Source organism: Lathamus discolor, unplaced genomic scaffold (genome assembly GCF_037157495.1).
Source record: "Lathamus discolor isolate bLatDis1 unplaced genomic scaffold, bLatDis1.hap1 Scaffold_104, whole genome shotgun sequence".
In the NCBI taxonomy this organism is placed as follows: domain Eukaryota; kingdom Metazoa; phylum Chordata; class Aves; order Psittaciformes; family Psittacidae; genus Lathamus; species Lathamus discolor.
In genome coordinates, this window is record NW_027069122.1 from 204661 (window position 1) to 216454 (window position 11794).

General features: G+C 50.5%; 1 protein-coding gene across 1 annotated transcript; it reads right to left on the bottom strand.

Moving 5' to 3' along the window:
* Positions 1-250: 250 nt before the first annotated feature.
* LOC136006230 (olfactory receptor 14A16-like) lies at positions 251-1288 on the bottom strand. Its single transcript, XM_065664282.1, has one exon. The coding sequence runs from the start codon at positions 1229-1231 to the stop codon at positions 254-256; it is 978 nt and encodes a 325-aa protein (XP_065520354.1). The 5' UTR covers positions 1232-1288; the 3' UTR covers positions 251-253.
* Positions 1289-11794: the final 10506 nt, after the last annotated feature.

Here is an 11794-nt window from a genome sequence, read left to right on the forward strand (position 1 = left end):
GCAGCCAGAAAGCTGATTTCATTCCCCTTCATTCCTGCCATGTGAGGACGTATCAAGAGAAGAAGTTTCTTCAGGATCATTTATTCCCCTTAAATAAAGTGAGAGACCACCACTGACACAAAGTGTGTGGCTCACACAACACGAGTGGCTACTTAAGCAGGAACAGATGGAAACTGACATTTCTATGAAGACAACATCATCACAAATTGAATCAGGAAAACAAATGTAAAGCAGCAAAGACAGACTTGGCTTCTCATGAACTACACTGGGAGCCCTTTGCAGAGGACAGCAGGCAGTGTGTGGCTGCTGAAACACATCCAGTCACCAGCTTCCTCACAGCATCCTTGAGCGCCTGGTTCCTCAGGCTGTAGATGAGGGGGTTCAATACTGGAGGCACCAGTGAGTACAGCACTGACACCACCAGATCCAGGGAAGGGGAGGAGATGGAAGGGGACTTCAGGTAGGCAAACGTGCCAGTGCTGACAAGCAGGGAGACCACAGCGAGGTGAGGGAGGCACGTGGAAAAGGCTTTGTGGCGTCCCTGCTCAGAGGGGATCCTCAGCACAGCCCTGAAGATCTGCACATAGGACACCACAATGAACACAAAACAGCCAAGTACCAAACAGACACTTAGCACAAGGAGCCCAACTTCCCTGAGGTAGGAATGTGAGCAGGAGAGCTTGAGGATCTGGGGAATTTCACAGAAGAACTGCTCCACAGCATTGCCTCGGCAGAGGGGTAGTGAAAATGTATTGGCTGTGTGCAAAAGAGCACAGAGAAACCCAGTGCCCCAGGCAGCTGCTGCCATGTGCACACAAGCTCTGCTGCCCAGCAGGGTCCCATAGTGCAGGGGCTTGCAGATGGCCACGTAGCGGTCATAGGACATGGCAGTGAGGAGAAAATACTCTGCTGAAATGAATAAGAGAAAGAAAAAGACCTGTGCAGCACAACCTGTGTAGGAGATGGCCCTGGTGTTCCAGAGGGAATTGGCCATGGATTTGGGGACAGTGGTGGAGAAGCAGCCCAGGTCCAGCAGGGAGAGGTTGAGGAGGAAGAAGTACATGGGGGTGTGGAGGTGCTGGTCGCAGGCTGTGCTGGTGATGATGAGGCCGTTGCCCAGGAGCGCAGCCAGGGAGATGCCCAGGAAGAGCCAGAAGTGCCAGAGCTGCAGCTCCCGCCTATCTGCGAATGGCAGGAGGAAGAAATGGGTGATGGAGCTGCCGTTGGACATCTGGTGCTTCTGGGCATGGGGCACTGTCAGAGGAGAAACAGGCAGTGACAGGTTACAGGAGACTGCTCAGGATAAAACCAGTTCATTTCCCATAAGATTTCTACAATCCCCTCAAGTTCAAATGCATTTCCCCATTCCTGGTGCTGGTGGCTGAGTGTCCTGGCAGAAGCACTGTGGCTTCAAGGACTCAGCTCTGTGCCGCTGCAGGGATTTTACAAAGCTGCTTTGTGAAAGCTCCTATACCCACGAGGGATGTCAGATGTATCAGAGGTTCAGTGCCTGCACTCACAACTATGAAGATGCTGGCTGCAGAGCAGAGCCTCAGCGTGACTTTGTTAGGAATTTCTCAGAAGTTTCTCATCTGACAAGTGCTATTTTAGGTGTAGAAATCCTATTTTTTGTAACTGCCCATGTGGTCAGTATTAGGACAGGACAGATGAAAGGGCTCAGCAGACCGTGGATTAGTGCATAGTCTGGAGAGCTGCAGAGTCCATCACTCTTGTTCCCAGCTGCCCTGCACTTGTCCTATTACTGCGCACACAGATAAATAGAGAAAAGGAGAAAGAATGAGATAAAGAACAACTGGTAGGGAGCCCTGCTGACTCAAAGGGCAGAACTTCACACTCCCAGCCCTTGGTGCAGCTGTGATAAACAGAGCAGGAAGCCAAGGACTCTGATGGCAGAGTGCCGACCCCAAGGGAAGGCTTTGTGCTCCCAAGGACCCTATGGGAGACCTGTGCCTGTCTGGGGGCAGGTCGCAAGCCCAGCAGGACAGGCAGAGCAGACAGGGAACTGCAGAGGAGATGTTCTAGTGAGACAGTCAGCTCCTTGCCCAGCACAGCATGGCCAGCAGCCACCTCCAGTGCCAGCCACCAAGAGAGCTGCCTGAACGCACCCTCGCCAGGGCCGGGCTGCACTTTCCCCCCACTCCCTGCCCATGTCTCTGCTGCCTGGAGCTGTCCCTGCCAGCAGCTGCTGCTCTGTGCCCAGCTCTGCTCCCTCTCAGGGCTCCCAGAGCCCATCCCATGGGCTGTGTGCTCAGCTGTGCCCTGCACACCCCTCCCGGCAGCAGGGCTCTGCCCAGGGGCATCTCTGCCTGGGCAGGGGCTCAGGAGCAGCTCACACAAGTCCTGACAAGACGCTCGCTGCCTCCTCCAAAGCAGAGAAGTAAATTCCCAGCTCCCACTGCCCAGCCTGCCCACCAAGAGGGAAAAACATCAGAGCTCAGGATCCTTCCTTCTAAGGCAGACGGTGCCTCAGTGTCTTTCAGAAGGACCCTCTGCAAACGTGCTCAGAGCAATGTGGAGCTCTGAGCAGCCCTGACCCACCCAGCACCCTCTCCAGTGCACACAAATACTTTTCCTTTCCTGACAGGGGTTGTTCCTTCTCCCCCAGCTTCTCCCCCAGCGCCGTGGTGAGCTCCCGGGCAGGCTGAGTGCTTGCCCTGGCAGGCAGCAGAGTCCCTGCCCAGCACACAGGGACCCTGCTCGCAAGGGCAGCACTGGGCACCCCTGGCTGCACACCCACATTCACACCCTGCAGCCAGCCCGGGGACAAGGGACCTGCCTTGTCCTGGCCCTCGCAGGGCGCAGAGGGAAGCCCTGCTCTGCAGCACATCCTCCTTATCTACACAGAGAAACCAAGAGAGTGCTCCTGACAGATCCCATGGACTGTCCGAGGCAGCAGCTTGAGGAGATCCCTTCAGGAACCGCAGCTGCATTGCCCTGCACCCAGAGCCTTACCATGCACAGGGCTGGGAGGGTTTCTCCTGCAGGGAGCTCTCAGCATCCTCCACTGCCAAGTGCCTTTAAGCTCTCTGAGGCTCCCAGGTCTCCCCTGGGTGCCTGCAGGCAGTGCCCCAGCCCTGCTCCTGGGCAGAGCTGTTTCTCTGCAGCGCTGCCTGCTTGCCAGCATCTGTCTGCGTCCCAGGAGCCCGGCCCAGCTCAGCAGCAGAGGCCCAGCCCAAGGTGGCTCTGCCTCTGCCCCTCTGAGGTTCATCCAGGCCTCCCTGGGGCTCCAGGGGAACCCTATGGGAAAGAGCCTGAAGCAAGCACTGATGCTCCCTCTGTCAGCTGGAGACACACTGCCTTCCTGCAGTGCCGTTTCTGTGATGAGAGACAGAGTTTGGTCTGAACATCAGCTTTTCTTAGAATTACAGAATCATTTAGATTGGAAAAGACTCTTAAGAACATTGAATCCAACCAATAACCAAACACTGTCAAGTGCACCACTGAGCCATGTCTTTAAGTGCTACACCTACATGTCTTTTAAATACCTCCATGTATATAAAAGGTCTTTTTATATACCTAAGAGGTCTTTTATATACCTCCAGGGATGGTGACACAACCACTTGTGCGGGCAGCCTGTTTCTTGTTCCATCATCAGACAGCACAGCCAGGCCAGTCCACGATGGCATCTCCTTTACCCCTGCTGAATGAGATGCTGAGGCATCTCATCCTGGGATTGTAGCCCTGAGACTGGAAGGGGTCTCAGCTCCCTCCCATGAACACCACAAACCCACATGAGGTCTCACTTCCTCCGAAGGTGAAATTGTACCACTGTATAGATGAGGTCTTAACCAGAGGAGATTGCCCCACAGAGGCATGGGAAGCAGCAACAGCACTGTGGGAAGCACTACACGATGTCAAAGTTCCACCTGGGTAATGTCAGAAACCAAGCAGAAAGCAGCAGATCAATGCTCCCACCCAGCTGGGTGTTGGCCACAAATTTACACATCCCAGTAGGGAGTAGCATGCACCAGTTTGAACCAGTACAGACCAATATAGGCCACTATGGCCCCAGATACTGCTGGGGGTTCAATAGACCCTGCCGCAGGTCTTCCTGTTTGCAGCTGTGCTCAACTCCCAATCCCTCCCAGTGCTGCCACTACCTGCTGCAGGTGCTCCCAGTCCCTCCCAGTGCTCCCAGTCCCTACCACAGGTGCTCCTGCTCATCCCCCACACGGGCTGGGCGGATGCTGGAGGCTATGAGGGGGCTCATCCCGGTCTCTTTGTATCACAGCCCTGGAACCGCTGCTGCATGAGGGCGATCGCGGCCTCCGTTCTCTGGCGGCACAGGCCGTGCTCATCCTCAGCAGCGCACCAGAGCGGCGGAGCCTGGGACGCCGCCTGCAGGCGCTCTGCTGCTGGGAATGGCGCAGTTTTCCTTAGGGAAAAGGATGGCGAAGACAAACCCGGAAAAAAAAAGGAGCTCCGGAGACCGAAGGGCAGCACCTCAAACACACCCAAACAGCCCAAAACACAGCAAAAATCCCTCCAAACGACCTTGTTCTGCTTCTTCTATGGGATGCAGGGTCAGAGCCTCAAAAGTGCCCCAAAACAGCCCAAAATAGCTCAAAACAAACCCCAAACCACCCCAAAACCACCCAAAAACATCCTGAAACTCCACAAAAATCCACCTTGTCCTGCTTCTCCTATGGAATAAAGGGTCAGAGCTCCAAAACAGACCCAAAACACCCCAAAAACATGCCAAAACCAACCCAAAACCATCTTGACCTGATTCTCCCATGGGACACAATTTCAGTGCACCAAAGAAGCCCCAAAACACCCCAAAAACACCTTGTCCTGCTTCTCCTATAGGATACAGGGTCAGAGAACCAAAACAGCCCCGAAACACCCCACAACACCCCAAAACCACCTTGCCCTGCTTCTCCTATGGGATACAGGGTTAGACGCCCAAAACAGCACCAAAATGGACCCAAAACAGCCCAAAACAACACCCAAAACACACAAACCCACCCCAAGCCCTCTATGAGTCAGTACAGAGATAAAATACTGGCCACTTTTCTCGTTCAGCAATGCTCAGGGCCAGTTGGGTGACTTTCACCCAAAACAGACCAAAACCACACCAAAACAACACTGAAAACACCTTGTCCTGCTTCTCACATGAGATACATGGTCAGAGCCACAAAAGAGAACAAAACCAGGCCCAAGAACCCCCAAAACACCCCAAACCCACTTTGCCCTGCTTCTCCTATGGGATACAGGGTCAGAGCCCCTAAACACCCCAAAAAGAGCCCCAAAACAACCCCAAAACACCCCAAAACCACCTTGTCCCTATTCTCCTATGGGATACAGGGTCAGAGCCTCAAACCAGCCCCAAACCAGTCCCAAAACAACCCAAAACAGCAAAAAAAAATCATCCCCAAAGCATCTCAAAGCCACCGAGAAAACAACAACAAAAACACCCCAAAACCAGCTTGTCCGGCTTCTCCTATGACATACAGGGTCAGAGCCCCAAAACAGTGCTGAAACAGCACAAAGACAGCCCTCAAACAGGGGTTATTCTTTTATGGAATGAAGTCCCAGAGTCCAAAATCGGCCCCAAACCGAACCCAAACCAGCCCCAAAACACCCCGAAAAACCCCCAAACCACCTTGTCCTGCTTCTGCTATGGAATACAGGTCATAACCCAAATACAGTCCCAAAACACATCAAAACCACACCAAAACCACCTTCTCCTGCTTCTCCTACAGGATACAGTGTCAGAGCCCCAAAACAGCACAGAACACCCCAAAAACACCCCAAAACTACCTTGTCCTGCTTCTCTTATGGCATACAGGGCAGAGCCCCAAAACAGCATCAAAACACACCAAAAAAAACCCCAAAACCACCTTCTTCTGCTTCTCCTACGGTATAGAGGGTAAGAGCCCTAAACAAGCCCCAAAACAGCCACAAAACAAACACCACAAACCAGCCCAAAACCACCCCAAACCAAAACCAAAACCACCTTGTCCTGCTTCTCCCATGGGATACAGGGTCAGACCCCAAAACAGCCCCAAAGCAGCACAAAACAGCTCAAAACCTCCACCAAATGACCCCAAAACACTGCAAACCACTCCAAAACAACCTTGTCCTGCTTCTCCTATGGGATACAGGGTTAGACACCAAAACAGCACCAAAAAAGAGTCAAAACAGCCCAAAACAATAGCCAAAACACATAAAACCACCCCGAACCACCTTCTCATGTTTCTCCTATGGGATACAGGGTCAGAGCCACGTAACACCCCATAAACACACCAAAACCACACTAAAACATCCCAAAACAACCCAAAACCACCTTGTGCTGCTTCTCATAGGGGATACAGGGTCAGAGCCCCAAAACGGCCCCAAAAGACCCCCCAAACACGCCAAAACACACCAAAACCACACCAAAACCACCTTGTCTTGCTTCTCGTACGGGATACAGGGTAAGAGCCCCAGAACCAGACACAAAACAGGTCAAAAACACCCTAAAACGACACAAGAAACCCCCAAAACATGCCAACACCACTCCAAAAACACCCCAAAACCACCTTGTCCTGCTTCTCCTATGGGATGCATAGCCAGAGCCTCAAAACACCCCAAAAGAGCATAAAAACACCTTCAAACAACCCCAAAACCACCCCAAAAGCACTTCAAAACCACCTTGTCCTTCTTCTCCTATGGGATACAGTGTCGGAGCCCCAAAACAGCACAATACCATCCCAAAACCAACCCGAAAACACCCCCAGAACAACTTGTCAGGCTTCTCCTATGGCATAAAGGGTCTGAGCCAAAAAACAGCACAAAAACAGCATTCAAAAAGCCCCAAAACACCCCCAAGACATCCCAAACCCACCAGAAAAACACCCCAAACCACTGCAAACCCACCTTGTCCTGCTTCTCCTATGGGATACAGGGTCAGAGCCCCAAAACTGCCCCAAGATGCTGCAAAACAGCCCGAAACAGCTCAAAACCAAATCCAAAACACCCCAAACCCACCCTACAACACCCTAAAACACACTAAAACACCCCAAAAACACATTCTCCTGCTTCTCCTATGGGATACAGAATCAGAGCCCCAAAACACCTCCAAAACAATCAAAAAACACCCCAAAACCACCCGAAAACACCTCAAAACTGCCTTGTCCTGCTTCTCCTACGGGATACAGGGTCAGAGCCCAAAACACCCCATAAACACCCCAAATCACCCCAAACTCCATGCAAAACCACCGCAAAACCACCTTGTCCTGCTTCTCCTATGGGATACAGTGTCAGAGCCCCAAAACAGCCCCAAAACTGCTGCAAAACAGCCCAAAACAGCTCAAAACCAAACCCAAAACACCCCAAAACCACCCTAAAACACACTAAACCACCCCAAAACCACATTCTCCTGCTTGTCCTATGGGATGCAGGATCAGAGCCCCCAAACAGCCCCAAAACACCTCCAAAAAACCCAGAAACCATCCCAAGAACACCCCAAAACCACCCCAAAATCCTCTTCTCCTTCTTCTCCTATGGAATACAGGTTCAGAGTACCAAAACACCCCATAAATACCCCCAGAACACCCTAAATCACCCCAAAACCACCCCAAAACTACCATGTCTTGCTTCTCCTATGGGATAAAGGTTCAGAGCCCAAACCCAGCCCCAAACCTACCCAATACCAGCCCAAAAACTCCCTAAAACACCCCAAAACCACCTTGTCCTGCTTCTCCTATGGAATAGAGGGTCAGAGACCAAAACTGTTTCAAAACACCACAAAAAAAAAGCCCCAAAAAATGCTCAAAACACCCCAAAACACCCCAAATTCACCTTGGCCTGCTTCTCCTATGGGATACAGCTTCAGAGCCTCAAAAAACCCCAAACCACCTCAAAACCATCTTAATCTTCTTCTTCCATGGGACACACTTTCAGCGGACCAAAAAAGCCCCGACACACCCCAAAACACACCAAAATCCTGTAGTTCTCCTTCTCCTATGGAATACAGGGTCAGAGCCCCAAAACAGCCCCACAACAGCCCAAAAGATCCCCAAACAACCCCAAACAAACCCAAACCCACCCCAAACCATCCTGAAACACCTCAAAAAACCACCTTGTCCTGCTTCTCCTACAGGATACAGGGTAAGAGCCCCAAAACACCTAAAAACCAACCCCAGACCACCCCAAAATCACATTCCCCTGCTTATGCTATGGCATACAGAGTCAGAGCCCCAAAACATTACTGAAACAGCCCAAACCCACCCCAAAACCACCCCAAAACCACCTTGTCCTGCTTCTCCTATGGGATACAGGGTCAGACCACAAAACTATGTGAAAACCACACCAAAAACACCCTAAACCACACCAAAACTAACTTGTCCTGCTTCTCCTATGGGATACAGGCTCATAGCCCCAAACCAGCTCAAAACAGACCAAAAACACACACAAACACCCCAAAGCACGGCAAAAAAAAAAAACCCCAAACTACCTTGTTCTGCTTCTCCTATAGGATACAGGGTCAGAGCTGCAAAAGTGACCCAAACCAGCCCAAAATAGCTCAAAATAAACCCCAAAACCACGCCAAATCAACATGAAAAACACCCTAAAACACACCAGAACTACCTTGTCCTGCTTCTCCTATGGGATAAAGGGTCAGAGCCCCAAAGCAGACCCAAAACACCCCAAAACTGCTCAAAACAACCCAAACCACCCCAAAATCACCTTCTGCTTCTCCAATGGCATACAGGGTCAGAGCCCTAAAACATTGACAAAACAGCCCAAAACCACCCCAAAACCAGCCCAAAACCACTGTGTTCTGCTTCTCCTATGGCATACAGGTTCAGAGCCCAAACTCACCCAAAACCCCCCCAAAAAACAACCTAAACCACCCCAAAACTAACTTCTCCTGCTTCTCCTATGAGATACTGGCACAGAGCCCCAAAACAGCTCCCAAACACCCAAAAAAAACCCCAAAAGCACCACAAAAACAACCCAAAACTCCCCCAAAACACCTTGTCCTGTTTCTCCTATAGGACACAGGGTCAGAGAACCAAAACAGCCCCGAAACACCCCACAACACCCCAAAACCACCTTGTCCTGCTTCTCCTATGGGATGCAAGGTCAGAGTACAAAACCTCCACCAAAACACCCCAAAACCACCCTAAAACTCAATAGAAGCTCCTTCTCCTTCTTCTCCTTTGGAATACAGGGGCAGAGCCCAAAAACTGTCCCAAACCAACCCAAAACAAGTCCAAAAACACCCTAAACCACCCCAAAATGACCTTGATCAGCTTCTCCTACAGAATACAGGGTCAGAGCCCAAAACTGTTTCAAAACACCACAAAAAAAAGACCCAAAAAAAATCCTCAAAACACCCCAAAACCACCTTGACCTGCTTCCCCTATGGAATACAGGTCATAGCCCCAAAACAGTCCCAAAACAGACCAAAACCACACCCTAAAACCACCTTCTCCTGCTTTTAATATGGGGCACAGTGTCAGAGCCCCAAAACAGCACATAACACCCCAAAAAACCACAAAACACCCCAAAACCATCTTGTCCTGCTCCTGCTATGGGATACAGGGTCAGAGAACCAAAACAGCGCCAAAACATGCCAAAAAAAAAAAAGCCCCAAAGCACCTTGTCCTTCTTCACCTATAGGATACAGGGTTAGAGGCAAAAACAACCCCAAAAACCAATCCAAGCCCAACCCAATACCACCTTGTCCTGCTTCTCGTATGGGATACAGGGTCAGAGCCTGAAAACAGACCAAATCCAGCCCAAATACACCCCCGCAACACCCCAAACCCTCCCCAAAACCGCCTTTTCCTGCTTCTCCTATGGGATAGAGGGTCAGAGCCCAAAACCAGCCACAAAACAGCCGCAAAACACACTAAACACCCCAAAACACCCCAAAAGAACCCCAAAACACACCAAAACCAACCCAAAACCACCTTGTCCTGCTTCTCCTATGGGATGCAGGCTCAGAGCTCTAAAACACCCCAAAACAACCCTAAAACAGCACAAAACAGTTCAAAACCACCACCAAACCACCCTAAAATACCGCAAAACACCCCAAAACCACCTTGTCCTGCTTCTATTATGGGATGCATTGTCAGAGAGCCAAAACAGTCCCAAAACAACGAAAAAACACTACAAAGCACCCCAAAACCTCCACCAAACCACCCCAAAATGACCTCAAAACACCGCAAACCGCCCCAAAACCACCTTGCCCTGCTTCTCCTATGGGATACAGGGTTAGACGCCCAAAACAGCACCAAAGTGGACCCGAAACAGCCCAAAACAACACCCAAAACACACAAAACCACCCCAAACCCTCCATGAGTCAGTACAGAGATAAAGTACTGGCCACTTTTCTCGTTCAGCGATGCTCAGGGCCAGCTGGGTGGCTTTCACCTCGGCAAACTGACTCGATTCGCCCTCTCCTTCAGCAGTTCCTGCAACTTGTCGCCGAGGACTCCATACGGCTGCCTTCCATCTCCGATGCTTTCCCACAATACGGCAGGACCCATCAGTAAACAAGGCATACTGTTTTTCACTTTCTGACAGTTCATTATATGGTGGGGGCTCTTCAGCACGCATCGCCTCCTCCTCTGCTGACATTCCGAAATCTTTGCCCTCTGGCCACTCCATGATGACTTCTAGAATGCCTGGACGACTGGGATTTCCGATTCGAGCGCGTTGTGTAATTAGTGCAGACCATTTACTCCACGTAGCATCAGTTGCATGTCTCTTTTCCTTCGTCTCTGATCTTCACCTGTGGCTGGAGTCTACAAGAGGGTAAGAGCTTCTTTGCAAATGAATTACTGCCTTTTGCGTCAGTACATCATTTCATCCATTATTTTCTCTTTTTGACAGCCTGTGCCTGCCTTACACGATCTCTATTTTAAAGCATGGCAAAATAAACACCAGTTCCTCATTTGCATGAGCTTCTAGGTCAGTGACAGATACTCTTGAGCTCTGAGACCTGTGCTTGTCTACTCAAAGGCCCCTGCTGACCACAGTGACAAAACCAGCTTTTTGTCCTCTTAATTCCTCTGCCGCCCTGCACAGGCAGCACTATGTGCAGCACTGAAAAGCAAGGTGCCCTGTAACTGGGCTCAAGTACCACAAGAACTTCAACAGCTGCCCAGATGAGCCTTTCTGCAGTCGTGGCATTTCCTTCATGTCAACAGCTTGGGCTGGGTTGGGTGCTCACAGGTTTTGGAAGGCACAGTTTGCACTGTAAAGCATTTCTTATCAAGGATAAATCTTTATACTTTCAAACTGTTTAAAACTGAATGGATGCCACTGCCAGGTAAGAGCCAGCACCTTGCGATCTTGCCACAGAACACTTTTCAGACTGGGGTTGTGATTTCACGGGAATGCTTACAATCTGCTAAGGTGTGTGTAAGAAATAGAACCACTCACAAGGCCTGCTTGGAATGATCATCGAAGGACAATCGTCATCACGTAGGGCTTGACCAACAGACTAAAAAGAGGAAAACCGGGAACGCTGAATACGTAGCAGAATTAACTATGTGGGTTTTGTTTCCCACACACTCTGAGAAAATGCCCCAAACTGGACTCTGTAGCCTCCTCCCCAAACTTGACTGGTGGACCTGCAAGACACAGTCATGATGTGAGAATCCAGCCTCTCAGTGTGATTTGGGAAAAGACTATTCTTAACTTTTCTAGTGACAAAAAAGAAAGACCTCTTCACTTTGCATCGGCAGATAAGGCAGTAATGACTGGGTGATTGCTCCTTGCCTCGCCCTTACTTTTCTCTTAGAGAGTAAGAATTTAACACAACTAACATAGC

Bases quoted from the DNA above. Each gene is read 5' to 3' on its own strand.
- LOC136006230 (XM_065664282.1), bottom strand. From the start codon at position 1,231: ATGTCCAACGGCAGCTCCATCACCCATTTCTTCCTCCTGCCATTCGCA.